The sequence below is a fragment of the Lycorma delicatula genome, chromosome 3 (assembly GCF_047948215.1).
Source record: "Lycorma delicatula isolate Av1 chromosome 3, ASM4794821v1, whole genome shotgun sequence".
NCBI classification, from domain to species: domain Eukaryota; kingdom Metazoa; phylum Arthropoda; class Insecta; order Hemiptera; family Fulgoridae; genus Lycorma; species Lycorma delicatula.
The window spans coordinates 21,184,329-21,210,402 of NC_134457.1; the positions used below are offsets into that span (position 1 = coordinate 21,184,329).

At 28.9% G+C, this 26,074-nt stretch overlaps 1 protein-coding gene across 3 annotated transcripts in view; it reads right to left on the reverse strand.

The window, feature by feature from the left end:
• The window catches only part of Mekk1 (mitogen-activated protein kinase kinase kinase 4), a 150,603-nt gene that overhangs the window by 40,299 nt on the left and 84,230 nt on the right, over positions 1–26,074 (reverse strand). For all 3 annotated transcript variants that reach the window (XM_075359507.1, XM_075359506.1, XM_075359508.1), the window contains 8 exons: positions 25,863–25,963; positions 18,371–18,523; positions 15,986–16,106; positions 14,012–14,239; positions 8,123–8,284; positions 5,102–5,247; positions 2,930–3,028; positions 1,751–1,919 (listed from right to left, as the gene is read on the reverse strand). In XM_075359507.1, the coding sequence (XP_075215622.1) occupies positions 1,751–1,919; positions 2,930–3,028; positions 5,102–5,247; positions 8,123–8,284; positions 14,012–14,239; positions 15,986–16,106; positions 18,371–18,523; positions 25,863–25,963 (1,179 nt within the window). The remainder of the gene's footprint in view (positions 1–1,750; positions 1,920–2,929; positions 3,029–5,101; positions 5,248–8,122; positions 8,285–14,011; positions 14,240–15,985; positions 16,107–18,370; positions 18,524–25,862; positions 25,964–26,074) is intronic.

Consider the following 26,074-nt stretch of genomic DNA (forward strand, 5'->3'; position numbering starts at 1 on the left):
AAAGGTAAGACCACTCTACTCACCTAACCTGGCTCCAGCAGACATTTCTTATTTCCTTAACTGGATCCACTTAGATAAAGAAAAATTTGAGACAATTGAAGATATTAAAGAAAATTTACAGACAAATCAATACGCAATCCTAAAACAGGTCGACCAGGATTGTTTCCTGGAATTCCAAGAATGTTGGGATTGGTACTTCAACAGGATAAGGATATTTCAAAATAAATAAGGCTCACTTGGTTGTAAGTATTTTCTTAAAAATGTGAGAATGTTTTAAACAGCCCTCATTCTTTACACAGATGACATATCTGTGTTGATGTGATGTACAAAAGCACATCACATAAGGAAAATTGACTAACTGAGATACTGAAATGATACTGCAAATATATTTTCTTGAATTTAATGTATTTTATATACACCGACTGTACACTAACAGCTAGCAAATCTGTGAAAAAAGATGGCCAGTGATAATAACACTGGCTAAGTAGGGCTCTTAATGGTAAATCGTTATTTGCCAGTAACATTATGATGGCCACCGACAATAACAGTGGCTAAGTAAGATTCTTAATAAACCCACTGGGTTGGTCTAGTGATAAACTCGTCATCGCAAATTAGCTGATTTTAAAGTCAAGAGCTCTAGGTTCACAATCCTTATAGAGGCAGTTTCATTTATACAAATTTGAATACTAGATCATGGATACCGATGTTCTTTGGTGATTGGGTTTCAGTTAACCAGAGATCACAGGAATGGTTGACCTAAAACTGTACAAGACTACACTTCATTTGCATTCATACATATCATCCGCATTCATCTTCTGAACTAATAGGTTACGATAGTTCCAGAGGCTAAACAGAAAAGAAAGAAAGTAGGGTTCTTAATGGTAAATAATTATCTGCATATCTCTATTTATTCATTAAAATATTTTCTATTATACTGTCTACTGACATTAGAAGTCTTCTGAATAGTACGTGCTAATGACAGCTTTTTCTTAAAATTTTCAACATTTATTTTTTATTATAGCTGATAACACAGATTCAATCCAAAGTTACAACAGCAACAAAATCAGATCACTCTCAATATGACTAAAATAACAGATGATATATGATAATGTTTGAACTACAAGACAAGCTCACAAAACAAGGCATCAATACTATATACTTTTCCAAGTTAAAGTTTCAGTCTCTAAGGAAGTCATTTATTTTCTGCAGAATAATACACTTAGTTGAACTTTGTTCCATTTCTATTTACAGTATAATGTACTACCAATCACAACAGATTTAAAACAGACACTTAAAAATCTTTAACTTTTTCATAAATTTTAAATGACAACAGCCTACAAATGAAATAGTCAATGTTAAAAATATTAACATCACTAATATTAAAATCACTGAATGACAATTAATTAGATTTAATATAAACTACCATTTTATCTTCACTTTTTTTTTAATTTCTAAAGTTTTACTTTCACTCATTCTCATAATCATCATTTACAAAACACAGTTAATCATATTTTTAATATTACATAAAAAATTAGATATGTTTTTGAAAAAATTTGTTACACGTCAGATGGGCTTTATTTGATATTAAACAAGATAAAATTTCAAGTAAAACAGCTCTATCATATGTACATCAGTACTGGACACACACATATGCATGCACACACAATAACGTTTAATTTTTATCTTAAAAGGATCAGTCATGGATCATTGAAATATTAATAAACTACAGTACCAGCTTTTTTAAACTTACCTTTAACTGAGCAATAGAATCCGCAATTATATTGCAACATAAACTTTGCTTATTATCATTTTCTAGATCCTTACGCAGAGTTTTAGATAATGCAACAACATGAAGAGCCTTATCCCTTGTTTCTTGACAAACACACTGCAATTCACGGCATGCTGACAAAATAGCTTGCCTAAAAAAAAGACATGCTAACAAAGTAACAAAATAATTTAAGTACATCCAACTGAAAAATGTTATTGTTACTGAAAATACAGTAATGACATTTTGAATGAATCAAGTGTGAGAAAATGATGCATCATGTTTAAAGAAGAAAGATGAAATATTTATAACTGTTCTGTCTGAAAAAGACAAGACAAAAAGTAAATGGAAATAATCTTTATATTTCATTATTAATATAACCAAGACTGAAATTAATTTTTTATTATATTATTATTGGTGATGAAACAATTTTGTCATAACACTACTGCAGGCAAATCCAATAAAAAAATAACAGAGTAGCATTATTCAGAAGCTCCTGTTAAACCAAAGAAACTCAGTTGAAGAGAAAGTGAGAGTGAGCATTTTCTGATATCAGAAACAGCTTTCACTCAGTTATTTCATACTATATGGAATAACAAAAAATGCATAGACTTACTGTGAAATACTTAACCAGCCTACCATAAAATACAAATCAAACAACACAGCTTAACTGCCAAGCAACAATGTTTTTTTACAATAATTTCTACCCGCACTCATTTAATCAACTTAAGCAGCAGTTAAAAAATTTGGCTAAAAATTATTTGAGCATCATCCATATAGCTCTGATATACATATATTCATATACATGTACCGGCGATATACATGTTTCATAAACTAGAATCATTTTCAAACGGCAGTAATTTTGAAAGAGATATTACTAAATAACTGACAAAAGTACCAGAGAATTTATATAATTATGAAAACTACTTAAATATCACACTGTTTACTTTGGAATTCAAACCAATGAAAAGTAAATTTTACTGGTTTTGGGTTTGGATTATGAAAAATCAGATAACAGCATCATTAACAACACTCATCAATGATGTTAATCTCAGTCACCAACCAGTAAGTTATATAAATCATATTTATTTTAGAGAACAATTGATACCATGAAAAATAAATATTTAGAACAAGACTAAGAATAATTAATTTCAACAAACTTACTTATTGTATTCACAGTCAGGTCCAATGTCTTCCATAAGATCAGATACACGAGTCTTCAGTTGACAACCAATTGCTTTTACCATTGAACTGGCCATCCGGCTATAAGAAAAATAAAATACTTAAAACATTTAATAATTAAATATAGCTACAGGTCTCAAAAAATTGCAATATACAGCAGGCTGCTGTTGATCGGAACCTTTCTTTATTGTCTCAGTAATGGAAACATGAAGTGAAATATTTTTATCAAAATACAGAATATTTGTATACAAAGAATTAAATTATAATCTCAGAATATACATTTAATAAAATGACTGCACAGCATTTAATTATGTTAATAAAACTGCAGAATATTACTAACAGAAAAGAAAATATTTTTATTACTTTATATTAGAAACTTCAGTACTTCATGTAGAAAAGTTACCGGGGGAAAATAATTTTTTTAATTAACAAAAATTTTGAAATGCTTGTTTTTGAATTACAGTGTTTCATTAGTTGGATAAAAAACTTGATTTTATTTCATCCAAATATTATAAGTATCCACACAAAATTTCTACTTTTAATTCTAGCATAATCATAACAAAATAATGCAAAATAACATTAAAATATCTGATGAGTAAAAAGAAGATCTTCAAAAAAACAAAAATAATAGATTAAAATAAGAAAACTTAGTAAGGAAACCATATATTGATGAAATTGCATATTTTAAGAATAAAAACATGATTTTTCATCAAAAATATTCTAATTTTTAATGAACTTCAAAGTTCACAACAGAATATTTAACATGAAAACATTGCTTAATTTTAGAATAATAGACTTTATTCAAAAAAACTATGTCAGGCAGACAAGACTAACTGAAGGACATATATGAACCCTTGTCAATACAAAACAACATTTCTTTGCATTTTAAATTCAAGAGTTAATTTTGAATTTTTGTAGTATTTGAATAATCCAACTTTCTTCAAAATGCAAACATAAAAATAGCTGAAGAGAAAAATGTTATTTAAAAAAACATTGGTGAATAAACATATTGTAACAAGACCGATATAACAGATCTAATTAACGGAATCCTGCCAATTAAGAAGAAAGTAAAAGAAAATATAATAATGGAGGGTTCCAGAAAGGGGTTAAAGAAATCCTTTTAGTAAAGGTAACAGGTCCGTTTAACAATCATCTTTTGTAATACTGCTCACCGAGACACACCTAAACAAATGTTGCTCCATGAGAAGAGTTACAGGACCCTGGCTAGGAATGCATGGGAATGAAAGAAAGGGCTCAGTCGATCGTTCTCACGCTCAACTGGGGTCTGGTCTGGCAGGTTAATAAGATAGAAGTATAAATACTCTGAGGAAGACCAGTTAAAAATCAGTTCCATTAGGAGAGTCTGCAATGTGAGTTTTGTGAATCAGTTTCAGCGAGATGTTATGATGTGAGTCTGCAAGGAGAGTTCTGTGAGATGTCAATCAGCGAGAGTATTCTGCGAGGAGGTCAGTGAAGAAGCGAATTTCAAGTGTAGGTTTGATGTAACTAAGGTGATGTCATGAGTAATTCCAGTACACGAAAACAAGAAATGGTTTGATGAGTTACTGTAAGACTATAAGAGAAAGAGATAATGTATTAAATTTCATTCATAAACAGTTAGGGTAGTTTTATTTGTGAACAGCAAAGATATATGCAGTAAAAGAACTTTATACTTGTCTTATCTATTGTACTATTGTTGTTAATACAAGACTAGTGGTTAAAAGTGTTAAGCCTAGCAGTCATGCTATGTCTTTTGTCAACGGGACTGAATTCTGGTTTTCATTATTTATCTGCCTGTGGATAAATCCTGACAATTACATTAAATTCTGTTTTGTATGTAATTTCTGTTTATTATTATTGGCATTTATGATTGTTTGTTATTGACATTTAATATTATTATTGTTTACTGTTGCCATTATTGTCATTATTCTAATTATTATTTTGAGATTTTTTTTATTGTCTGTTATTATTATTATTATTACTATTGTCATGATTTGTCTTGTTATACTTGTTTTTAAACTAATAAATTGTAATTATATAAACATTTTCATTTATCAATTTCTCAATATCCTAATTGAGCCGCGAACATGAGACAATATTCTTAATTAATTTTTTTATAATTTAAAAAAAATTAAATTTAATACCAATACTTACCAAAAACTACTTCCAACAAGAGCATGGCCTCCAGGTATGTGTGGGCTGCTAGCCATAGAGAATGACCATTCCTCTTCCAGTATATTTTTTTGTTGACGTTCCTGCTGTACCAACTGAACCCATTGTTGCAAATATTCTAAATACAACTGTAACATTAAAACAAAAAAAAAACCATTTATTTATCAAATTAATTAATTATAATAATTTGGCTTTGCTAAGGCATGTAACTTTTTTTTAACATTAAAATCATTCAATAAAAGTAAATTAAACCTATTTCAAATCTTTAAAATCAAACATGGCAATTGTAATGATTATCTAATAAATAAAATTTAACTAGCATAGAAGAATTTAAAAATAAATAAAAAATGGAAAAGAAATGGATACATAAAAAAAAAGTATATATAAATACACACACACACACTAATAACTAAACAATACACAAGAAGTGGCTGAAATGTAATGCACACTTCACCTAGTAATGGGAAAAACACACAAAGTGACTAGTGCTGCCAACTGTTTCATTCCTCTACTACTAACATTCCAAAACTCACTGACCCACACCCTCTCATTTTGTCAGTTGTCTTTGTTACGGATTCAAGTACAACTGCTACATCAACACATCTAAAACATGTAATTATTGAATTTTTAACAACAGAAAAAGTGCTGCTATATCAACACATCTAAAACATGTAATTATTGAATTTTTAACAACAGAAAAAGTGAATGCTACAGTCAATCGTCATCTAAAAACCTGTTTATGGTGATGAAACCACTGACTGAAGTACTGTGAATACATAGGAAATAGAATTTCATGCATTAGAACCTGGTAAAGTGAATATTCAGGATAAAACAAGCATCAACCAGTTTCTGTGAATGGTAGTGGATGAAATTATTCAAAATGACAGTCACATAATACAACAATACATCACCATCCAAATAGGCAAACTGAAAGAACAAGCAGGACATATTACCGCATAACTGGGCTATCGTAAAATCTGTTTGCGGAGAGTGCCACAGAAAAGAACAAAAAAGAAAAAATGAAAAACAATGTTGTGAACAGCTTCTGAAATATTATCATGATGAGAGAGATGACTTACTTTAGTGTCCTGGGATCCCAAACACATGTACATGATCTAGTGATAAATTCTGAATGAAATATAAAGACGTTAAAAATATCTTAGAAGACGTGTATTGTGTTTGACAAGACACAGTGCCATGTGATTTTCATATTTTTCTACAATTAAAGATTGATCTTAAGGATATTCATTTCATCAGGGATGGTGAATTGAAGGACGCAGTGAGGTCACATTATTCAAGGAAAAAGTGCTAGCATTCTTCATTGACAAAATGTGAAAACTGGTTCACCTGTGGGAGAAGTGTATAGCTGTAAACAGTAATTACATGGAAAAATAAATATAAGCAAAATAAAATGCAGTTTTACGATACTTTAGTTTCATTTGAAATCTCTTTTTATTTGCAAGTTACGAGCGATTGTGCATTAGCCATCCTCATATATTTGACAATATTAATAAGTTGGCAGAATTGTTCATTTAAATATACTAAGATGTCTTAGAGATGTAGTAAAATGACACAGATGAAGTAATACTTACATCTTTCATAACAGTAAAAGTTTCAAATAAATTTTATAAAGTTAACATGCAGTTAGATATTGTGAAGCATTACTTCTTTCAAGATAGTAGGAATTTCAAGTAAATCAGAAATAGTTTTTTTGTAAAATTGGTGATTTCAAAATACATATAATTGTTACCATTTTAAATTAAAGTATTCTTAAAATTTAAATAAATCTAGATGTCTTTTCTTTATAAATTTATATTTAAAATGTTTGAAAAGACAGTAATAAATATATATATTGTATTTTCAGGAAACTGATTTATATGATTATTATAATAGATTTTTAAAATGTTATAAAGAGAATAATGCAGAAAACAATTTTAAAGGGAATGAATAAAGTTTGGATAAAATTTACAAACTGAATTATTGGTTGGGCTAGATAAAAAGTTAAATTGAAGTACTGCATAATCATTATCACAAGTTTAATGACTCCCATTAAGGCAGAAAAAAATTTCAAAATGTTGAAATTTCAAAATAAGACTTTGAGGATATTATAAATAAAGAAATAGTCGATTTAATAATCATCTGCGTAATTAAAAGAATGATGGAATTTTCAGGAGTAAGGAGATGGATTTTGAAACCGGAACTTCTTTTAAGTCTTGCTTACAGGAACACATCCAAATTTACTTGAATTGATGAATACTGATGTAATATGATAATCAATACAGTAATTAAAATTTTGGGCACTATTAGGGATTCAAATCATCATATCATAAATATAAAGATGAGTGTGCAAGAATAATACGCACAGCAAGACGAAAAGGATTAATAATATAAAGAAAAGATTTAGCATATTTTTGTTTTATTAATGCAAATGACTATACTAAAATATCATACATTTTAATTTCAAATATTAATGGCTCGCACACTATTTCTATTATATATACTATTTTAATAAAAATGTTTCAAATTAATGCATTTCCTCAACAATCACAAGAAGATTAACCCGAAAAAATGTTTTAAAACATCTATTTATAAGTGTATGTTACGGTTTACAAAATTAAATATATTTTCTAGTTTGTTTAAATTTTCTGACTTTTTCAACCAAATTTATTTTTAATAACTAACTCTATATTTCACAAACCAGTACAGGAATTTTAAAGTACATGTTATTACTTTTAAAGTTAAATTTCAAAATGCACTTGTAGGTTAAAGCGTTTAATTATTGTACACCTTTACTTAATATCAAAATAATAATTATCAAATTTTTATTTCATTTAATATTCTCAAAATTTTACTAAGTAATCTAACAGAATTTTTTTTGTTTTCAGCAAAAAAAAATGTACTTTTATTAGTAACGTAATATAATTCAAATAAATAATTTAATTTCATAATAACAATTTCTTAAATTGAAATCTTCATAAAATAATAATTAAGTAAATAACATACCTCTAAAACATTTTGAACTGTAACATCAAATGCTGTAAGATGACTTTTCAAATACTCTTCAGCTAGATCATTAGGTTCCCACAACGCAGCTTTAATATGACTCAGATAGCGCTGCCTATTCAAAACGGCTAACTGAAGACCATCCTTTAACTCTTTTGTGAGCTGATAAAGAACAAAAATATTAAATTAAAGCTAACAGACTACTAATCATATAGTGTTACAATTTTAATAAAGATGAGAGATGAAAAGATGCCAGTGCTTATTGAATGAAAAGCCAGATGCAGATGTTACCTTCTGAGTTTCCTTCGATTCAACAAAATTATAAAACTGAGATATTTGACTGTGATTTTTCTAAACATATTCAATTACTGAGTACAAGTGAAATAAATCAGTGTACGAAGACAAAATATTTTTTCAAATGTTTTTCTTTTTCCATGAAAAAGAAAAAACTTCTTTTTTTATTTACTTAGCAGACAAAATTTAAAGCAACTTTTCTAAAAGAATTTTTTGTCCAGTTTTGATCAAGCTTTTCTCTCTTGCACACAATAAAAGTTATGTATTTTAAACCTATCTGGTATTAGGTTCTTTTTTTATTTTTTTTTGTGGAAATACATTTGCCAATGTTATATATTCATTATGATATACACTGGCTGAAATTAATTTTTATACATTCTACTTCCTCCTCCCTTTTTTTAAATTACTTTACTTCCTTTACTACAAATTAAAAAAAATCTGTATAGAATTAAACTGCCTATTATTCTACAAATGAAAACCATATAATAATTTACAAAATGATTTTAATTAATAGTTATGTTTCTGATAACTCTGAAGTGATAAGAGACTATGTTCTATTAACACATATGAGGTCTGTTCAGAAAATAATTGAACATTTTTAATTACACGCCAACAAAGATATTTAGTGACGTGCAGTTGACAGCAATGTGTTCCATATAACCTCCTTTGTAATCACATGTTCTTGTATTGTTGATATCTCATTTAGTTTTCATTTTATTGTTATTTGCAACATGTTCAAACGTTAGAACTGATTTTTGTAATGTGAAATTTTCTGGAACAGCAATACAACGTAAAATTTTGTGTGAAACTGCACACTTTCATAGAAAAGTTTCAACTTTTGAAACAAGCTTACAGAGATGATACTCTGGGTCGTACGCAATATTACTAATGGTTTTCACAATTTAAAAGTTGTCGTCAGTCAGTTGAAGATGACCCTCGACCAGGAAGGCCTTCGACTTCAACTGATGACACCTGCGTTCAGAAAATCAACGATCTGGTATATGCAAATTGCTGATTGACTGTCAGAGAAATTGCAGAACAGGTCAGTATCTCAATTTGATCAACACCACGACATTTTGTCTGAAAAATTGAACAATAATTGAGCTGCAGCAAAGTTTGTTCCTCATTTGATGATCGAACAGCAGAAAGAACATTGAGTTGAAGTTTTTCAGTAACTTTTTGAACAAGCCAATGATGATGAAACATTCATGCAAAGGATCATAATGGGAGATGAATCTGGGTTTATGGCTACAACATTGAGATAAAAGTTCAATCATCAAAAAATCACACATTATAGAAATCGTTATTAACACTTAAATACATTGCAGTCAAATAACAATAACACAAGAATAAAATGAAATATCAACAATCCAAGAACATGTGGTTACAGAGGAGGTTATGCAATGCTGCAAACTGCACGTCACTAAATATCTCCATTGGCATGTAATTAAAAATGTTCGGTTATTTTCTGAACAGACCTCATATGTGCATATTTTATCTTATAATGAGAAGATAATTTACAAATATAAAACCTAAAATTTAAAATAAGCTTTCTATTTATTATAATAATTTTTAGAATTTTCACACTATTTAAATATTTACTAAACTACTACTTAAGTGTTTTTACTATCTACAGTAACATTATGTTTTAAAAATCAATAAACCAATTTAAAATTTAGTTGAAAAAGAAATAATAAAATAAAAAATGAATAAATAAATAATTCTTCAAAATAAATAAATGCCTGATGTACATAAATAGAGTCACTAGTAGATGTGAGGGGAAATACGCCCATTATTACCACAAGGAAGCTATTGTTTGATAACAATGGGTGATCAAGTGCGTAGAAGACACAACTGCAGCATCAACAAATGATAATGGCATGGAAGGACTAAAAGATTAGCACAGAAAAAGAAGAATGGAACATCTTTCCTGATTGCAAAAAAAAGAAATTAACAACTTCTATAAACTGCTACTTCCAGTGGAGAACTGGATAATAGATCCAGAATAATCTTTATTCTCAATCAGTACATAAAAATACATTACATAGATCATGTAGATAAATGATTTATAAGTTCAGTTGAATACTTCCACAAACCAATCTTGAAGATGGGTGAAAGTAATCATTAAAGAAGCCTGAGCCTGTTCTTACATTGCTTTTAATACCTAGAGAAAAGGCAATTTGTGTAACACATGTTTGCAATTCTCAAAACAAAATTGATTATTAAAATGCTGCTCTCGCCCGGGTAAAGATATCCTAATATCTAAAGGAATGTGGAGAGAATGAATATCAATTACCTAATGGGGGTTTGAAGCACTCCTTTGGGTGATTCTGACTTCAGAACCCTAAGCTTACAACTTAGGGTCTCCAAATTCCTCCAAAAACATGCATATATGATGAGATACAACTGGATAAAATTATAAAGTTAAACAACATAAAGTATTTTCTACAATAACAAGTCTAACCAATCTAGAATACAACTGATTCATATAACATACAGTTTTTCATACCTTTAAAAACATCTTTTTATTTTTTTAATATATCAAAAGACCATCTGTTATTGCATGATACAATCATTTCATTGAAACAGGTTGTATATCACATAGGATGACAGATCAGGGTAGACATTCATCAATTTCTGATGCAGCAATCGAACAAGTGTGGCAGATATTCATTCATAATCCAGGTAAATCAACTGAAGTAAATTTTTTTGCAATCCAGAAAGATATTCCAACCTTTCTTTTGAATGCTACTTGTTTAATCCTTCCCTGCCATTATCATTTGTTGCTGCTGCAGTTGTGTCTTCTACGCACCTGATCACCCATTGTTATCAAACAATAGCTTCCTTGTGGTAATAATGAGTACATTTCTCAAACTTAAACATACTATTAAGGAGCAATTTTTACTCTATAAGAATTTAGCCCTTTCACTTCTTTTTAAAATTGTTCTAATTATCTCAAATCAAATATTAAAATATGCACAGATTTAAAGTAATCTTTGAATAACAGTCAAAAAGAATACCAGAGGTTAACAAATAAAAAAAGCTTTTCATTATAAGGAACAAAAAGCATTCACATGTTGACTTACTTTTTTCATGACATTTTTCCTTATTACTCCAAGCATTGTATCTATTTTTATTTTTATTGATTTGTTTCATCAGGTTTTCTTCACACTAGTTACACCAGTTTATTGTTACTTTCAATTAAAGAAAACCAATTTATAAGATAGGGTAACCTAAAGTTACAACATAAAAAGCAATACTTGCCAAAATGATAAAACAATTTATTTTAAGCTTTTTAAATGGTTTGAAAAATATAAAATAACTATCAAAAAATATTTATTGAAGAGTTCTATTAATCAAATTCAAAAGAATGAGAGGTTCTCACTTCAACTTGTTTATCTGAACCTATAAAGTACCTTCTCCTGACTGACTGACTGACTGATTCATCAACACCCAGCAAAAACTACTAAAGATAAATAAATGAAAATTTGTATTTATATTTCTTCTGATCTAAGTGCCACACTAAGAAAGGATTTTCTGAAATTCCAAGTTTAAAGGGTTGAAATGGAATAACAATGAAATTTACTACTTTATAATTTCTCAGTAACAAATGAAGATATCTTGATTTTTGGTGTGTAATTTTCACGTAAATATCTAAAAATCAATTTCTAGATTTTTCAAAATTCAACCTTGAAAGGAGCGAAGAACGATAAAAACGATTTGAACAATTATTGCTAATTTCTCTATTTCAGACTATTAAACAAGATATTCACTAGATTGGGGCTTGCAAATACTCTTCAGATAAATATCTAGAAACCATTTTCAGGATTTTTTGAATTTCAGTTTTTTACAGCATGGTGGCTCAATCAGCACAGCCACTGTCACTGTAAATGCAACATGACTAGATGCACCTGCCTCCAGTTACTTGATTAAAAAACATGAAATAAAAGTAATTAAAATTGTTTATTAAGAATGAAAAATAAAGTACTATCACCTTCTAGTGGTGTTAATCAGGTAATGTTAAGAACCAAAGTGTTACTCTGAAGAAATTACAATTCACTGATTTTTTTAAAAAATTGTACAGGGTTTAATTTTATTTATCATTATTATTTTCATAATCATGATTTTAATGAGCACAGCAGGGTTCAAGGGATCTCTGGCTAGATGGGAAGGGGGAGCGAAGTGAGCCATGACTGCCTAAATATCCTCTGACTGTGATGGAAATGCAATAACCATATAGCGTGGATGAAACCATGATTGGATGATGTTATATGTATATCCAAGCTGTAATATTCACTAAAAGAATAGTTTTCAATTATTTTATTTTATTTTTAAGAAGTTTCTCCAGTGATCCCTCTGTTGGTTAATTCTAGACAACAGTAGAACATTTTTCAAATGAAAAACTGCTTTGTTTTTGAGAACGATTTGTAGAAAATTTATTTACTTATTTTTTTTTTTGTTATCATTTGTTAACACTGAACTGCTACTGCACAACAATACACAGCCAGGTTTAATTCCAATATTCAAAGCATTTCCACGTAAAAATTTATAGAAACTTAAGGAAAAATATAATAAATATTTTCACATTCCAGAGAGCCCTTGATTCAAGCTTAGTAGTAGTCACCTTAGACTCTTTCTTTTCTTATTTTTATTTTTACGTTTATTACTTTTTGTTTTAACATTTTTATTGGCTCCATTTTTTAACATTTTTACTGGTTCCAGATTTAAAATAAAAATAATAAAATTAGAAATTGTAAAATTAAATACATTTTTATATTAGTAAAACTTACCTCCAAAAACTAAAAATCAATAATCTACTGTTCAACTCATTTAATTTGGATTAATGTATTATTAACCTATCTAGTAATTATGCTTAAATAAATTTTGAAGGCTGACCCAAATTAGTGTTAGTGCAAGTTAGTAGTTGTTTTTAATGTGGCATAGACTTCTAAAGTAAAAATCTAAAAAGATTTGAAACGCACTATGTTTTAATTATCTGCAGTTTTTAATAGTTATTTTTATTTTATATTCCAGATAAATTTATTTTCCTGCATATTTTTTAATACACATATTTTTTTCTATAACTGCCTTCCAACTTTCCTCAGGCTTCCATTAAATTATACTGTTCCAATACTAACCATATTCCATAAGATCTGTAACAGCTCAAGTTACATTAAATCGCCTTTCCAGCTCTCACATCGCATCATTTGTGACTTCTTTGAGTTTAGAACAGCTTACACTATTTTAGATCCATGAAGATCTAAAACGCTAAAACTTGTTCTAAGATTTTAGAATAACTTTTCTCGGTTCAGTCAAGTAAACGTTGTTTAGTGTTCTTTGTTTTTCAGAAGCAATTCCAGTTGTTGACATGGCCAAATATACAGTAAACTACAATTAGTTCAAAATAAAACTTATTTAAGTGGGTCTTTCATTAACAAAGAGTAATAGTGTTTTCAATGTTTACAACTTTAAATTAATTTTAAATACTCACACATACTTATTCCTTATGCATAGACAATAATTAAGAACAAGAAAGTATGTATTTTCAAGTTTTCATAAGATGTAACAAAAAGAGTATTTGTATTTGATTTATACCTGTCTTATACTCATAGCAGATGGTTTTGCTGGTTTCTTTTCAAGTCTTAAAAGCAAAAATTCATTAATTACATTCAGTAAAATGTGTGAAAGAAACAAGAAAGTCGGTCTATAAGAAGGTAAGTTCAAAGCTTGGGCTTCTTCACTCCAACAGCCATAACGTTTTAATTCATCTTCTTCTTTGCCTTCTAACCCAGACGAAGTACCTCCATTTTCATTATCCAGTTCCTGTAATTATAATCATATGTAATTATAATAAAATAAAGTGAACTGTTAAAAGATTCATACATACAAAATCAAATAGAGAACTGTCAAAAAGAAACCAGAGTAAACAGATTGCTAAGTGGCATTGTTAAATACAGTTTACTACTAGTTGGAGATGAATTTCCTTTAGTACGGCTTGGGCAATCATCATCATGAAAATCTCAATGTTGTCCAGCCAAAATTTGCACTACCTCCTTATTAAGTAAAAATATTTAATGAAAACCTCTGAATCACGTCAGAAATATTTCTTTTTTTGTTATGAATTAAATTAAAAATATTGTTAAACATTTAATTTTTCACAAAGTTAGGATGTAAGCAGTAAAATAGTGAAATTGATAAAAAGAAAAAAATAATGAGAAAAAAAAATAACACAAAGTAAGGAGATGTTAAATATGTAATGATGGTGATATACAGTAAGGACAGTAGTGTTACGTTCCACTTTCAAATATGTGAATGATGATATTATGGCATTCTTTATTTGACACAAATAAAGAATGCCATAATAATTCATTATATCACTTTTTTTCTAGAGAAATTTTAAAGTAGGCTAATTTCAGATGCAAATACTTATTTTATGTTAAAAAACTGATGAAATTTATGGCATTAGGTAGTTATGACATTTTTTAAACTATTTTGTTAGTTATTCTTTTGTTCATTATTTCAAATTAACCTTTTTACAATAACTGTAAAATTACTGCTTACTTATGATGCCGTATATGAACATTTATGACATCATATGTGTGATACATAAAAAAAGACACACTATAAAGCATATTAATTAAATGTATTAATATCTTACTAATTTTATTTTTATTTATTTTAATATTTATAATTTAAAAAAAATATATTTCCCAAAAATATGGCTTTTATTTTATAAGAATGTATTTTTGCTGGATTAAATTCTAAATAAGTTATTTTAGAACATGATTTTTTTTTATTAAAAAATACTACCTTGAAAATTTTTAGCTATAACTTTCCCAAACTTTGTTCAAACAATAGTGTTCATCCAATGTTCATACAATATTAATTAAATTAATACTAGTTAATAATGTTGTAAACTTTATTTTAACCAATCTTTAAGAGGGAAATCTATTTTCAAGTGAATCATGTAAACGTAGCAATAAAACTACCTTTCTAAAAAGGAACCATTTCATTAACCATCTCAATTGACTTTTGTTGGTCAATGGCAAAAAACAGGATAAGATTAAACCAAACCGTACACAGTTTAAAAAATAATTATAAAATGGTCCTTTTTCTTACATATTTACAAAAAAATTCCTCTCTCCCTTTTGTTAATACAATTAACAAACCTCATGATCATACAGTACACTAATTAATCCTTTACTCCACCCAATTTTTCATTTTTATTTTATATTTTTACTAAAAAAAATGTTACGCAAAAGAAATAACATATGCTTATAAAATATATTAATAACTTAATTTTTCATCATCTGAAAATACTACCAATCCAAAAGGAATTATATCTTAAAATTTTAAATCAAGTCAAATAACAGTTAAAAATAACCTTATCTACTAAAGGAAAATGCACTTAAAAAATTATTTTGACAGCCTAAAACATTTGGAAAAATTTAAACTGAAGTATAAAATAATAAGATATGCATGATTTTGTCAAAAGTCATGGTACAATCAGTAACTGTGAGACAGGATGCAACGCAAATTCATTGATTTATTTATTAACAGTGTACTCACATCTTCAGATGGTTTTTCTAAGGTTAATTTTGCCTTTCGAAGAACTTTATTGTGAATTTTTTCAAGGAACTTAAGGGCTTTGCGAAGGCCACGAACTTTCAGAACATCTTCAATGTATTTCCTAATGTAAAAAAAAAGTCATCAGTTTTTAATAATCATTAGTATTAATAAAACAATACAACTAATAATTTCAAATACACATTTTAAATTATGTAAAATTAATTGTTTATTTTTAAACTAAAAACAAAACTACTAGGCAAATTTCATAATTTCTTATTTTTTAATGAAGAATATTAATTTTATTAACAATATTTCCTTCGTGCCAATCAAGAAAAAGTAAGGTGTCAGGTCATTAAGTGCTCCAAAATTAAATACAAAAAAATAATATATAAACGTAATAAATAAATAATACCATTTACAACAACTTTAACGGCCAAAAACCCTAAGCCCAAGTTCTTATCAATATTGTTTTCACTGATATAAAATCAATAAAAAGTATAATGGGTCCTGAGTTAATGGTAAATTGCATCCTTGCAAATTAACTATAGCTGGAAAATTTCAAAAATAACATCTAGAAAGGCTCTGAAAATAAAATATCAAAGGTCAAAGCCATATTCAACAAAACAAAGCTTTAGGTCACTAAGGTTAAACAATGCTTGTTGCAGTTTCACTATAAACTGTTGAGATTAGTGACTAATAACAATAGTTAATAATACAAAAAACCAAGCATAATTCTCTTCTACAATATAGTCACCTAATCACAAAATTTTCTAAAAGAGTTGTTTTTCACAGAAAATGGTTTTATTACATAACACCAAAATAATTCCATTTAATCAAATTGTATAACAAAGCAGTACAGCTAGATCACGAAAACTCAATGTCACATCAAACAATCTGAATTAAATAGCTGTGCATCCGAGTATGTTTCTTTATTATATGTTTAGCCTAATTCTCTGTTAAAGATATGTTTATTGCTTTTTTTTCTTTCGTTCTGACTACTAAGGATTGTATTAAATAGTTTGGACCTTTTTTTTTTTCCCAAAAGGTCATTATTTTTTCACTCAACTTTTGTTCTTTTCTTCGTCATCTATTCAGGTGTGTACCTTTCTTTTTTCTCCCTGGAAACTTAGATTATTATATCAATTTTCTAAATTCATTTCTGTCTTCCGCCAATCTTTAGAAATGTTCAATGTTTTTAATCATTTTCTATTTCTTTAAACCATGTGTTATTTGTTGTTCTGTGATTGTATCAATCTGTTGTTCTTTCTGTATAAATGTCCATAAAATCTTTGTCTTGTTATTCAGATTAAATCCCCAATTTTTTCTGTATCTTTACAAATTTCGTTTTTAATTTGTAATTCCATCTTCAAACTTTAGCCAGTATATTTTTCTTAGAATTATTTTCTCTACTTTTGTTTTTTCTTGTTCTGAAAAGTATTATGAACATTCTGTAGTGCATCACACTTCTGGTAGGAGCGCAGTTTTATAATGCCTTAATTCTGAACTACATGACAGGAATTTTTTGTTGTAAATTTTTTTGTGAGATGATTTCCACTTTTTGTGTTCTGTTTTTTGAGCTGTATATATATTTTTTTCAATTACATTTGGGGTAATGATCACTTCTAGATATTTAAAATATTGGTTTGAATTTAATTCTGTCATTGAAAAACCATTGTTTTTTCATGGGAAATTTGGACATAAATTTTACTTGAACATTTGTCTAGTTTTTGATTTTGAGTTTTACTTTGTCTACATCTTTTGAAAGAATTCCAATATCGTCTGCAAAGGATAATAGTTTGTATTCATGTTTTGTTCCCATTTTTATATTTTCAGGTACATTTAATGTTTATTACTTCAATTATAAAAAAAAATTACTGTCTACTTTACATATAATTTTGCACTTTTCAATGGCAATAAACATAAAAATGACAACATAATTTGTATCATTACAAAACAGACAATGCAATAGAAAGACAGCTTTGTGTAGGATGTGATGCTTTATAAAACTCCTTAATTCATGTTTAACATATTTTCAAATTATCATATTTTAAACATTCATGTTTAAAATATTTTATTTAAAATGGAAATTACATTATTACATTTCTAATACATAAACAAAAGTATATTTCACCAATAATTTCAATAGCAATTAATTAAGATTAGGGAAAATATAAAATATTCACTGACTGTTTTCAAAAGTTTACACAGTTTAAACATAATCATAGTTATATACAAGAAATGGTTTCATTAATTTAATTTATTCAAAATACCAAACAACCAACAAAACTACATTATAAACAATTACTTTAAAGAAATTTACCATATTATAAACACAAAAACTAATAATATTTATTGACTTTTAAAAAAAAACTATAATAAATGTACCTGTATATGCGTAAGGTATCACCTCTCTCCATATGTACTACATATCTATTAAACTGATCCACTGGTTCCATATTATACATATTCATGTTCAACCACTGCCATTCAGAAGCAGATATTTTGTCCAAGCATTCCAGTTTAACATGATTAGGATCCCTATAAAATTTATAAGATATTAGAAAACTCACAATAAAAATAATATATTTAATAATGAATCATTTAACTTACAAATAATAAATAAGACATTTACCAGTTAGAAAATTTAACAAACATTATAATTTTTAAACACTGTATTTATGGTTGGTTTAAATTTGACTTATTTTACATAGCTGAATAATCCCTACAAAGGATAATATTGTATGCAATATTAGATGTTTTGTTTTCACTATGTTAATGACCATGTTAACTGCAATAATATTAGTATGATGTATAAATTTTTTAATTTTGCAAGAAACAGATTGATGACATAGAGGTATGTAGTGGTCATTGGCTAAAAAAAGTTCTTCCTTCTTCTTCTAACAACTTCTTCCTAAAACTTCTAACAAAATCCTTCCAAATTTTTGGTAAAGGCCTTGAGCCTTAAGGTCATACAGAAAGCAAGTTTAACAGGAAATAAAATGAAGGGCAGAAAGATAAGGACTTTTCTTAACCTGCTATATACAAAGGTTATTCAAGAATTAAAGAGACAAATAAGATTAGGGGAAAAACTATTTAATAGAATAAACTGATTTTTAATAAACTTGGATAAACTTGACTGAATAGAATAAACTGATAACTGAAACTGTTTAAGTTGGCACTCCTCACATTGATAATAGATAATTGAAAAAACTTTCAATATTTTATTTTGAAATGTCAACTGGAAATGTATATTGTAGAAGGATAGCATAGAGGGCTGCAAAAATTATTTTTATTTCTTTAAACATGTAAAACCAATTGAATTCACTAACTGATATTAAGACAATATGCTGAAAAGTAGAGAAACTGTGCAGATTTTTAAAGTTGATTAACCAATTTAAATCAAGCAGAAAAAATGTCACCAATTTCATCATAGCAAAAGATTGGTGGAAGTTTCAGCTAATACTTTGCAAAATCGCATTAATGATCTTATTCACAAGTACAGACGCATAAAAATTTGTGAAATTTTTAAAATTTGTGTCACTGTCCTTTCCATTATTCGTAATAAGCCGAGTTATCACAAAACGTGTTCGATATAGTTTCCAAGGCAGTCTACACAAAATCATAAAGACCCAAGAATTCACTTTTGTACAGGAACTTAAATAACAGTTAGTTAAATGAAACTTTTTAGATTACAACAATAACTTGTGATGAAACTAGGAGTCATCATTTTGAGCCAGAATCCAAACAGCAGAGTGGGTTTTTTTTCTGGAAACTCAATCAGTCTGGGTCATCACCCAGACAAAATATTATAGTAAATAATTTAACTTTAACTATACCTAAATATTACATAACAGTATTATAAAACAAATGAAATCAACAATTAATATTATAACAAAATATATTTCTCATACAGTACAGCATATAAAAATGCCTATGGCATATGCTAAAGGCAAAATAAAACCACAATGAAATACAATATTAAAAATCTAAATTAAAACAATAAAATTACCATCTGGCATATGCCAAAGGGCATATATAAACAGATGAAACACATTATAATAATAATCAAATATTTGGATACAGGCCTTAAGAAATAGTAAGACATTCAATAACATTATCATAGTTTTCCTAAAATATTTTGGATGTTAGTTCCTAATTTAAATTTCCAATGCAACGCCACATAACAGACACAGTGTACAAGGATGTGGTATACCGTTAGTTGGCAGTTTTTGCATCAAACACAAACAGGTGCAGCCATCTGGGTCATGAGATGTCCATGAGCAAGCCCAGTGTGCCACACTAATAAACAGCAAATAATAACCTCCTCTCAAAGGTTACTCCTGCATGAAGAACTCCACAGTGACACAGTGTTTTTAACTGGACAAAGTTTATTGCTGATGGTAGCCCATCCTCTTCAAATAACAGACAAGATCATCTGAAACAATGCGATTAATAAAAGGAGGCTGCAAACAAGCCTCTTTTCCCATACTATCAATGCGCTTATTGCCTGAAATTCCAATATAGCTGTAGACCCAGCAAAAGCTCACAGTAGTTATCCTGAGTAATTTCAGAAATAATAGACTGCATCTCACAGACAACAGGGTGGCTGGAGTACATGTCACTAATCTCCTGCAAGGCACTTATGCAATATGGACAAGTACATGTCAAAATGTTGGGGTTAATTATATTTAAGAGCATACAGCTCCGCAATGAAAATGACGATGCTAGGAAGGTCAAACATGTATGTTCTACTGCATAAAAGCACAACCAACAGAGTTATATCGTGTTTAGAGCTGTCTGTATAAAATATAGCATCAGGATTCATGCTATTTACAATATTATAAAATTTTTCAATTCCATATCAGAATGTGGAATGTAAACATCCAAGTTACTTGCTAGCAGAAAAAAATTTAATGCTGTTAGTATTTTAAAGCAATATAAACAGCAATGCGATACTGCCAGTATCAATACTAGCCAGTAATGTGATAATACGGAGTTTTGAGAGTATAGAGTTACACTTTATTGTGATTATTTGGAAGAACAATGTATACTCAACACTAACTACTATTGAGACATGCTAAAAAATAAAATGAAACCCAGAATAAGGAGGAAACATCGCAATTCCCTCTTAAAAGCATTATTGTTTTGCATGATAATGCTCATCCTATATAACTCTTAAAACACGGGAAGCTATTCAAAACTAGAAGAGTATTGCCATATCCACCCTAAAGTTCCACTCTCACACTACCAGATTTTTTATGTTGCACCAAGTTCAGCAAAAATGAGCAGGTCAAGAATACTATATAAAAATTGCTCAGACACCAAGTTGAACAATTCTTTACTACTGGAATAAGAAAGCTTAAATAAATATGAAACAAGACCTCAAATGTAGCCAAGAATTATGTTGAAAAGTACCAATAGTTTCATATCATTGGAAAGATAATAATATTTCTAATGTCATTTATCTCTTTAATTATTAAACAACCCACATATAATAAATAGTATGTTAAATTATTTATTTATACAAGAAGAACAGGCTACTACTGCTTAACAACAGTTACTGATGGTTGACAATAAATTTTGTAGTGTTTAAAAAATGTCATGCCTGATCAGGAACAGAAATACCACCACTTTGCTAAAGATCTCTGTTGATTTTAATATAAATACCCGCCACCAAACCATTAATGAATTTATTTCACAAACACTTTTGCATTCTTCAATACATCATCAACTGTTAAGAACATGCTTTTAATTGAAAAACATATTTATAGATCAAAAATAAGATTAATTGTGCAGCAAGCACAAGTAATTTAAATCTCTGTAGGCTATGACTGATATAATGATAGTTTAAATCAGTCTAACCTGATGTAATTGTAATTTACTTAACTCTAATAATATCAATGAGATATTTTATTTAATGATGATGTATTCTCACTCCACTATTAATCTTATTAAGATCTTATAATCTTCAGGCTGGAAGTACTCAAATTCATCAGATCTAAAAGAGCAATTTCATTGTAATGTAATAGCTGGAATGTATTTCAATGGAATATTGGAGACAGAGCACATTGAGCCCATAATAATATGAAATATCACTTAAGGAATGAATCCATACATGTACATAAACTGAGGAAGCTGGAAACCATCTGGCTACAAAACTGATAACCTATGATATAATATTGAAAGATGTCACAGCAGACAACTGATAATTTTTTAAAACAGTTATAATTTTTACAATCTTAAATACTGCAAAACTAATGAAACATTGCAAAAAACAGAAATTATTGAAAAGCAGTACAACAGAAACAGTGCACATAAAATATTATCTAAACTGTAAAAAATATAATAATTAAAATTAAAACTTAAAGTAGAAATTTATGTCTATTGTTTGTTATTGTTTTCTTCAATCAATTCATATATATATATATTTAAACTATTACTCTTTACAACTGAGATAAATCATTTAACATTTATGAAAAAAAATAGTCATTTTGGATTTACAGGGATTTGAATAAACATATCACCCAAATATGGTGCCCTTCTCTTGGAGTAGTCTAATAAATGATGAAGTCAAGGGAACAGATAAAATATTAAATGAATCAATCTTCTTAACAGTAATTAAGATGATTACTTAATAAAATTAGATGACAGAAGGTAATTTTTAACAGGATAAGAAGACAGTTCAAGGCATAAATATGTATATTTATGTCTTCTTCGACATCTTTTTTTCAGGCAAAAAGTTGAACCTTTTTGCCAAGTATAAATGAAAAAGAATAAAAAAACAAAAAATAATAAATAAAAAGAATAATATCCCAGAAAACAAACCACCTGGGTTTTACCTAACTTGCTCTATGGCCACAACTAGATCATGAGGCCATAAGCAGACACTCAGCTAAAGAAATACTGAACGTTAAAGTTGCCAAGAGCACTAATCTGGATTCTGATCACTACATATCAATAATTAAATTCAAGATAAGACCCATCAATAGAAAAAATAAACAATACTAACCCAAGAAATTCGATACAGAAAAACTGACAAAAGATAATAGCTTCAAAAGTCTCCTAGAAAAGAAAAGAACTGGAAAGAACTACAGAAAGACATAATAGAAATAGCAGAAAACACAATCCCTCTCCCCAAAAGGCGCAAACATGCCTGGTGGAATGATGAGTGCAGTGACTTACTCATCAAAAGACAGAAAGCATGGAACATCTGGAACATGGACAAGACCGATGATAACAAAAAAACTTTTGGGGAAATAAGAAGAATAGCATCAAAGGGATTCAAAAAAATAAGACAGCAATACCTTAAAGACCAACTCACTTCAATAGAAACCGATTTCAAGAAAAATAATACAAGATATTTTTACAGAACATTCAAAACCAACCTAACAAAATACAAACCACCTAGTTTACAGCTCAAAGACCCTAACACTTCCAAAATAGCTTACAATAACATGGAAAACTGCAAAATAATTGCAGAATATTTCACCAAACTACACAATTGTGAACCACCATAGGAGATTTTTGACTTCCAAGAGATTAAGAGTCCACCTGACTCGAAACCACCAACTCAAGAAGAAGTCAAGGACATTATCAACCGATTAAAAAACAATAAAGCATCAGGCGAAGACAACATAGTCGCAGAACTGTGGAAACACTCTAGTGACAGTATGATAAAACGCCTGACAGAAATTTTACAGGAGATCTGGAAAACAAACAAACTTCCAGATGATTGGACTACGGCGTTAATATATCCATTACATAAGAAAGGCGACAAAACAAACCCAAACAATTACAGAGGAATATCCTTACTACCCGTAACTTATAAAATCCTTTCCAAAGCACTCTTAAACAGGACTGAGACAACACTTGACCCACCTGGGTGAATATCAGGGAGGGTTTAGGAAGGGCAGGTCAAGCGTAGAACAGATACTAAACCTTAGAAGCCTGATGGATATTAAAAGAATCAGAAGTTTAAAGTATGTCATAACTTTTATTGACTTTAAGAAGACCTATGATTCCATAGACAGAGACACATTAATCAACATTTTAACAGAACTGGGACTGGACAGTAAAACTACAGAGATGATCAAAGCCACATTAACAAACACCACCTCCAAAGTTAAATTCATAAGAGAACTCTCAGAGCCGTTTAAAATTAAAACAGGAGTAAGACAAGGAGATGGCTTATCACTGTTACTGTTCAATTGCATTTTAGAGAAGATAGGTAGAGAATGGAGAAAGGCAATTAACACCAAAGGCCTACATCTCGGAATAAAAAACAAGAGAGTTGTTATAGACAGCTTAGCTTTTGCTGATGATATGGCGTCAATCACTGATACAATAGAACATGCACAAGAACAAATAACAGAACTCCAAAGACAAGCAGCTAAGACTGGCTTACAGATCTCCTTTGAGAAAACACAATACATTACAAACATCAAAAACGCGCCACAACATCTTAAAATAAACAGAAATAAAATAGCTAGAACTGACAGTTTTAAATACCTAGTAGAAGGATAACACAAAACAATAGTGAAAAAATAGCTCTAGAAAACAGATTACTCAAAATAGAAAAAGCATGAAATATCATGAAGAATACCTACAACAAGAAATCCCTTTCTTGGAACACCAAACTAAGACATTACCAAACAGTAGTTAGACCAGAAGTACTATATGCGGCAGAAACTACATAAAGTACAGGACGTAGAGAGAATAGAGAGAAGAATCTTATGGAAAATATTAGGCCTGAAAAACAACACAGGACTAGAATATAAACAAAGATCAAACCAAGAGCTATATACCAAAACAGAAAAAATAACAGATGCAATCAGGAAAAGAAGACTGCAATTCTATGGACACATATACAGAATGGAGAACACCAGACTAACAAAACAGATCTTCACCCTGCTAAACTCACAAGAACAAGATAACCTGGCTTAAAGAAATAGACAATGGCCTAGTAAACAATTCAATAGACTCAGACATTTTAAAAGACAGAGCAACATTCAGAAAAACAATACAGGAATTAGAGTTTCAGGAAAGGAAAAAACTCACTTGTAAAAGAGGAAGAAAATGGACTCAAGAAGACAAAGAACACCACTCTAGAAAAATGAAAGAAGCATGGGCAAAAAGTTGATTAAGCGTGCCCTCTAAATGGGTTATTCGAAACGAAGAAAAAAGAAAGAATAATATAAATATTACAAAGAACAGAGGTTTAAAGTTCTGGTTTTATATATTTCGGCCTCTCAAATAAAGAACAATGTTTTCAATCTCACAGACTTGCTCACACTGACACATGGAAAAATCAACTCTTTCACAATTTATTATCGTATTAATAATATTGGAAATGAACACATAATAATTTATTACTCATGATAGCACGATAATATGACTATAAGAAACTTTTAGTTTTTTAAAATAACAATTTTGCAAATATTATAAACTTCTACGTTGATTTATACAGCACTGCATTGAAATGACAGAATTCAATTAGGATCACTGATCAATCATTCTAAGCAGTTCACCTAATGTTTTTAAGATAATTTTATTGTTTTAACTGAAAATAAAGATGAATATGAATTCCAATACTTTTACCTAGAATTTGAAGGAAGGTGTAAAACAAGTATAAAAACACAGAAGAATTTAAAAAAAATTGCAATCTCCAATAATAATTATTTTTCAAATACATAAACTAAATTCAGTGCAATTACACATAATTTTAAAGAATGAAATAGTTATCTTGTCACTTATACTCCTAAACAAAGAAAAAAATCAACAGTTTACAGAAAAATTAATCACATCATGACTGATGATCAAATCACATCATGTTCATGGACAAACATTTAATTTCAGTTTAACAACAATATTAACTCACATTTCTCCTCCTGATCTAGAAGTATAGCACAGTAACTGTCGGGCAAGAATGAGAACTGTTAATCGATGATGTTTGGTCATGTTATACCACAAGCACATTGCCTATAAATAAGATATTAGAAAAATTAGTACGGCTAAAAATCATATCCATAATTAATAATATTATTAGTTTCACCAAACATGCATGAAACAAAACAGAGTAAATTGAATAAC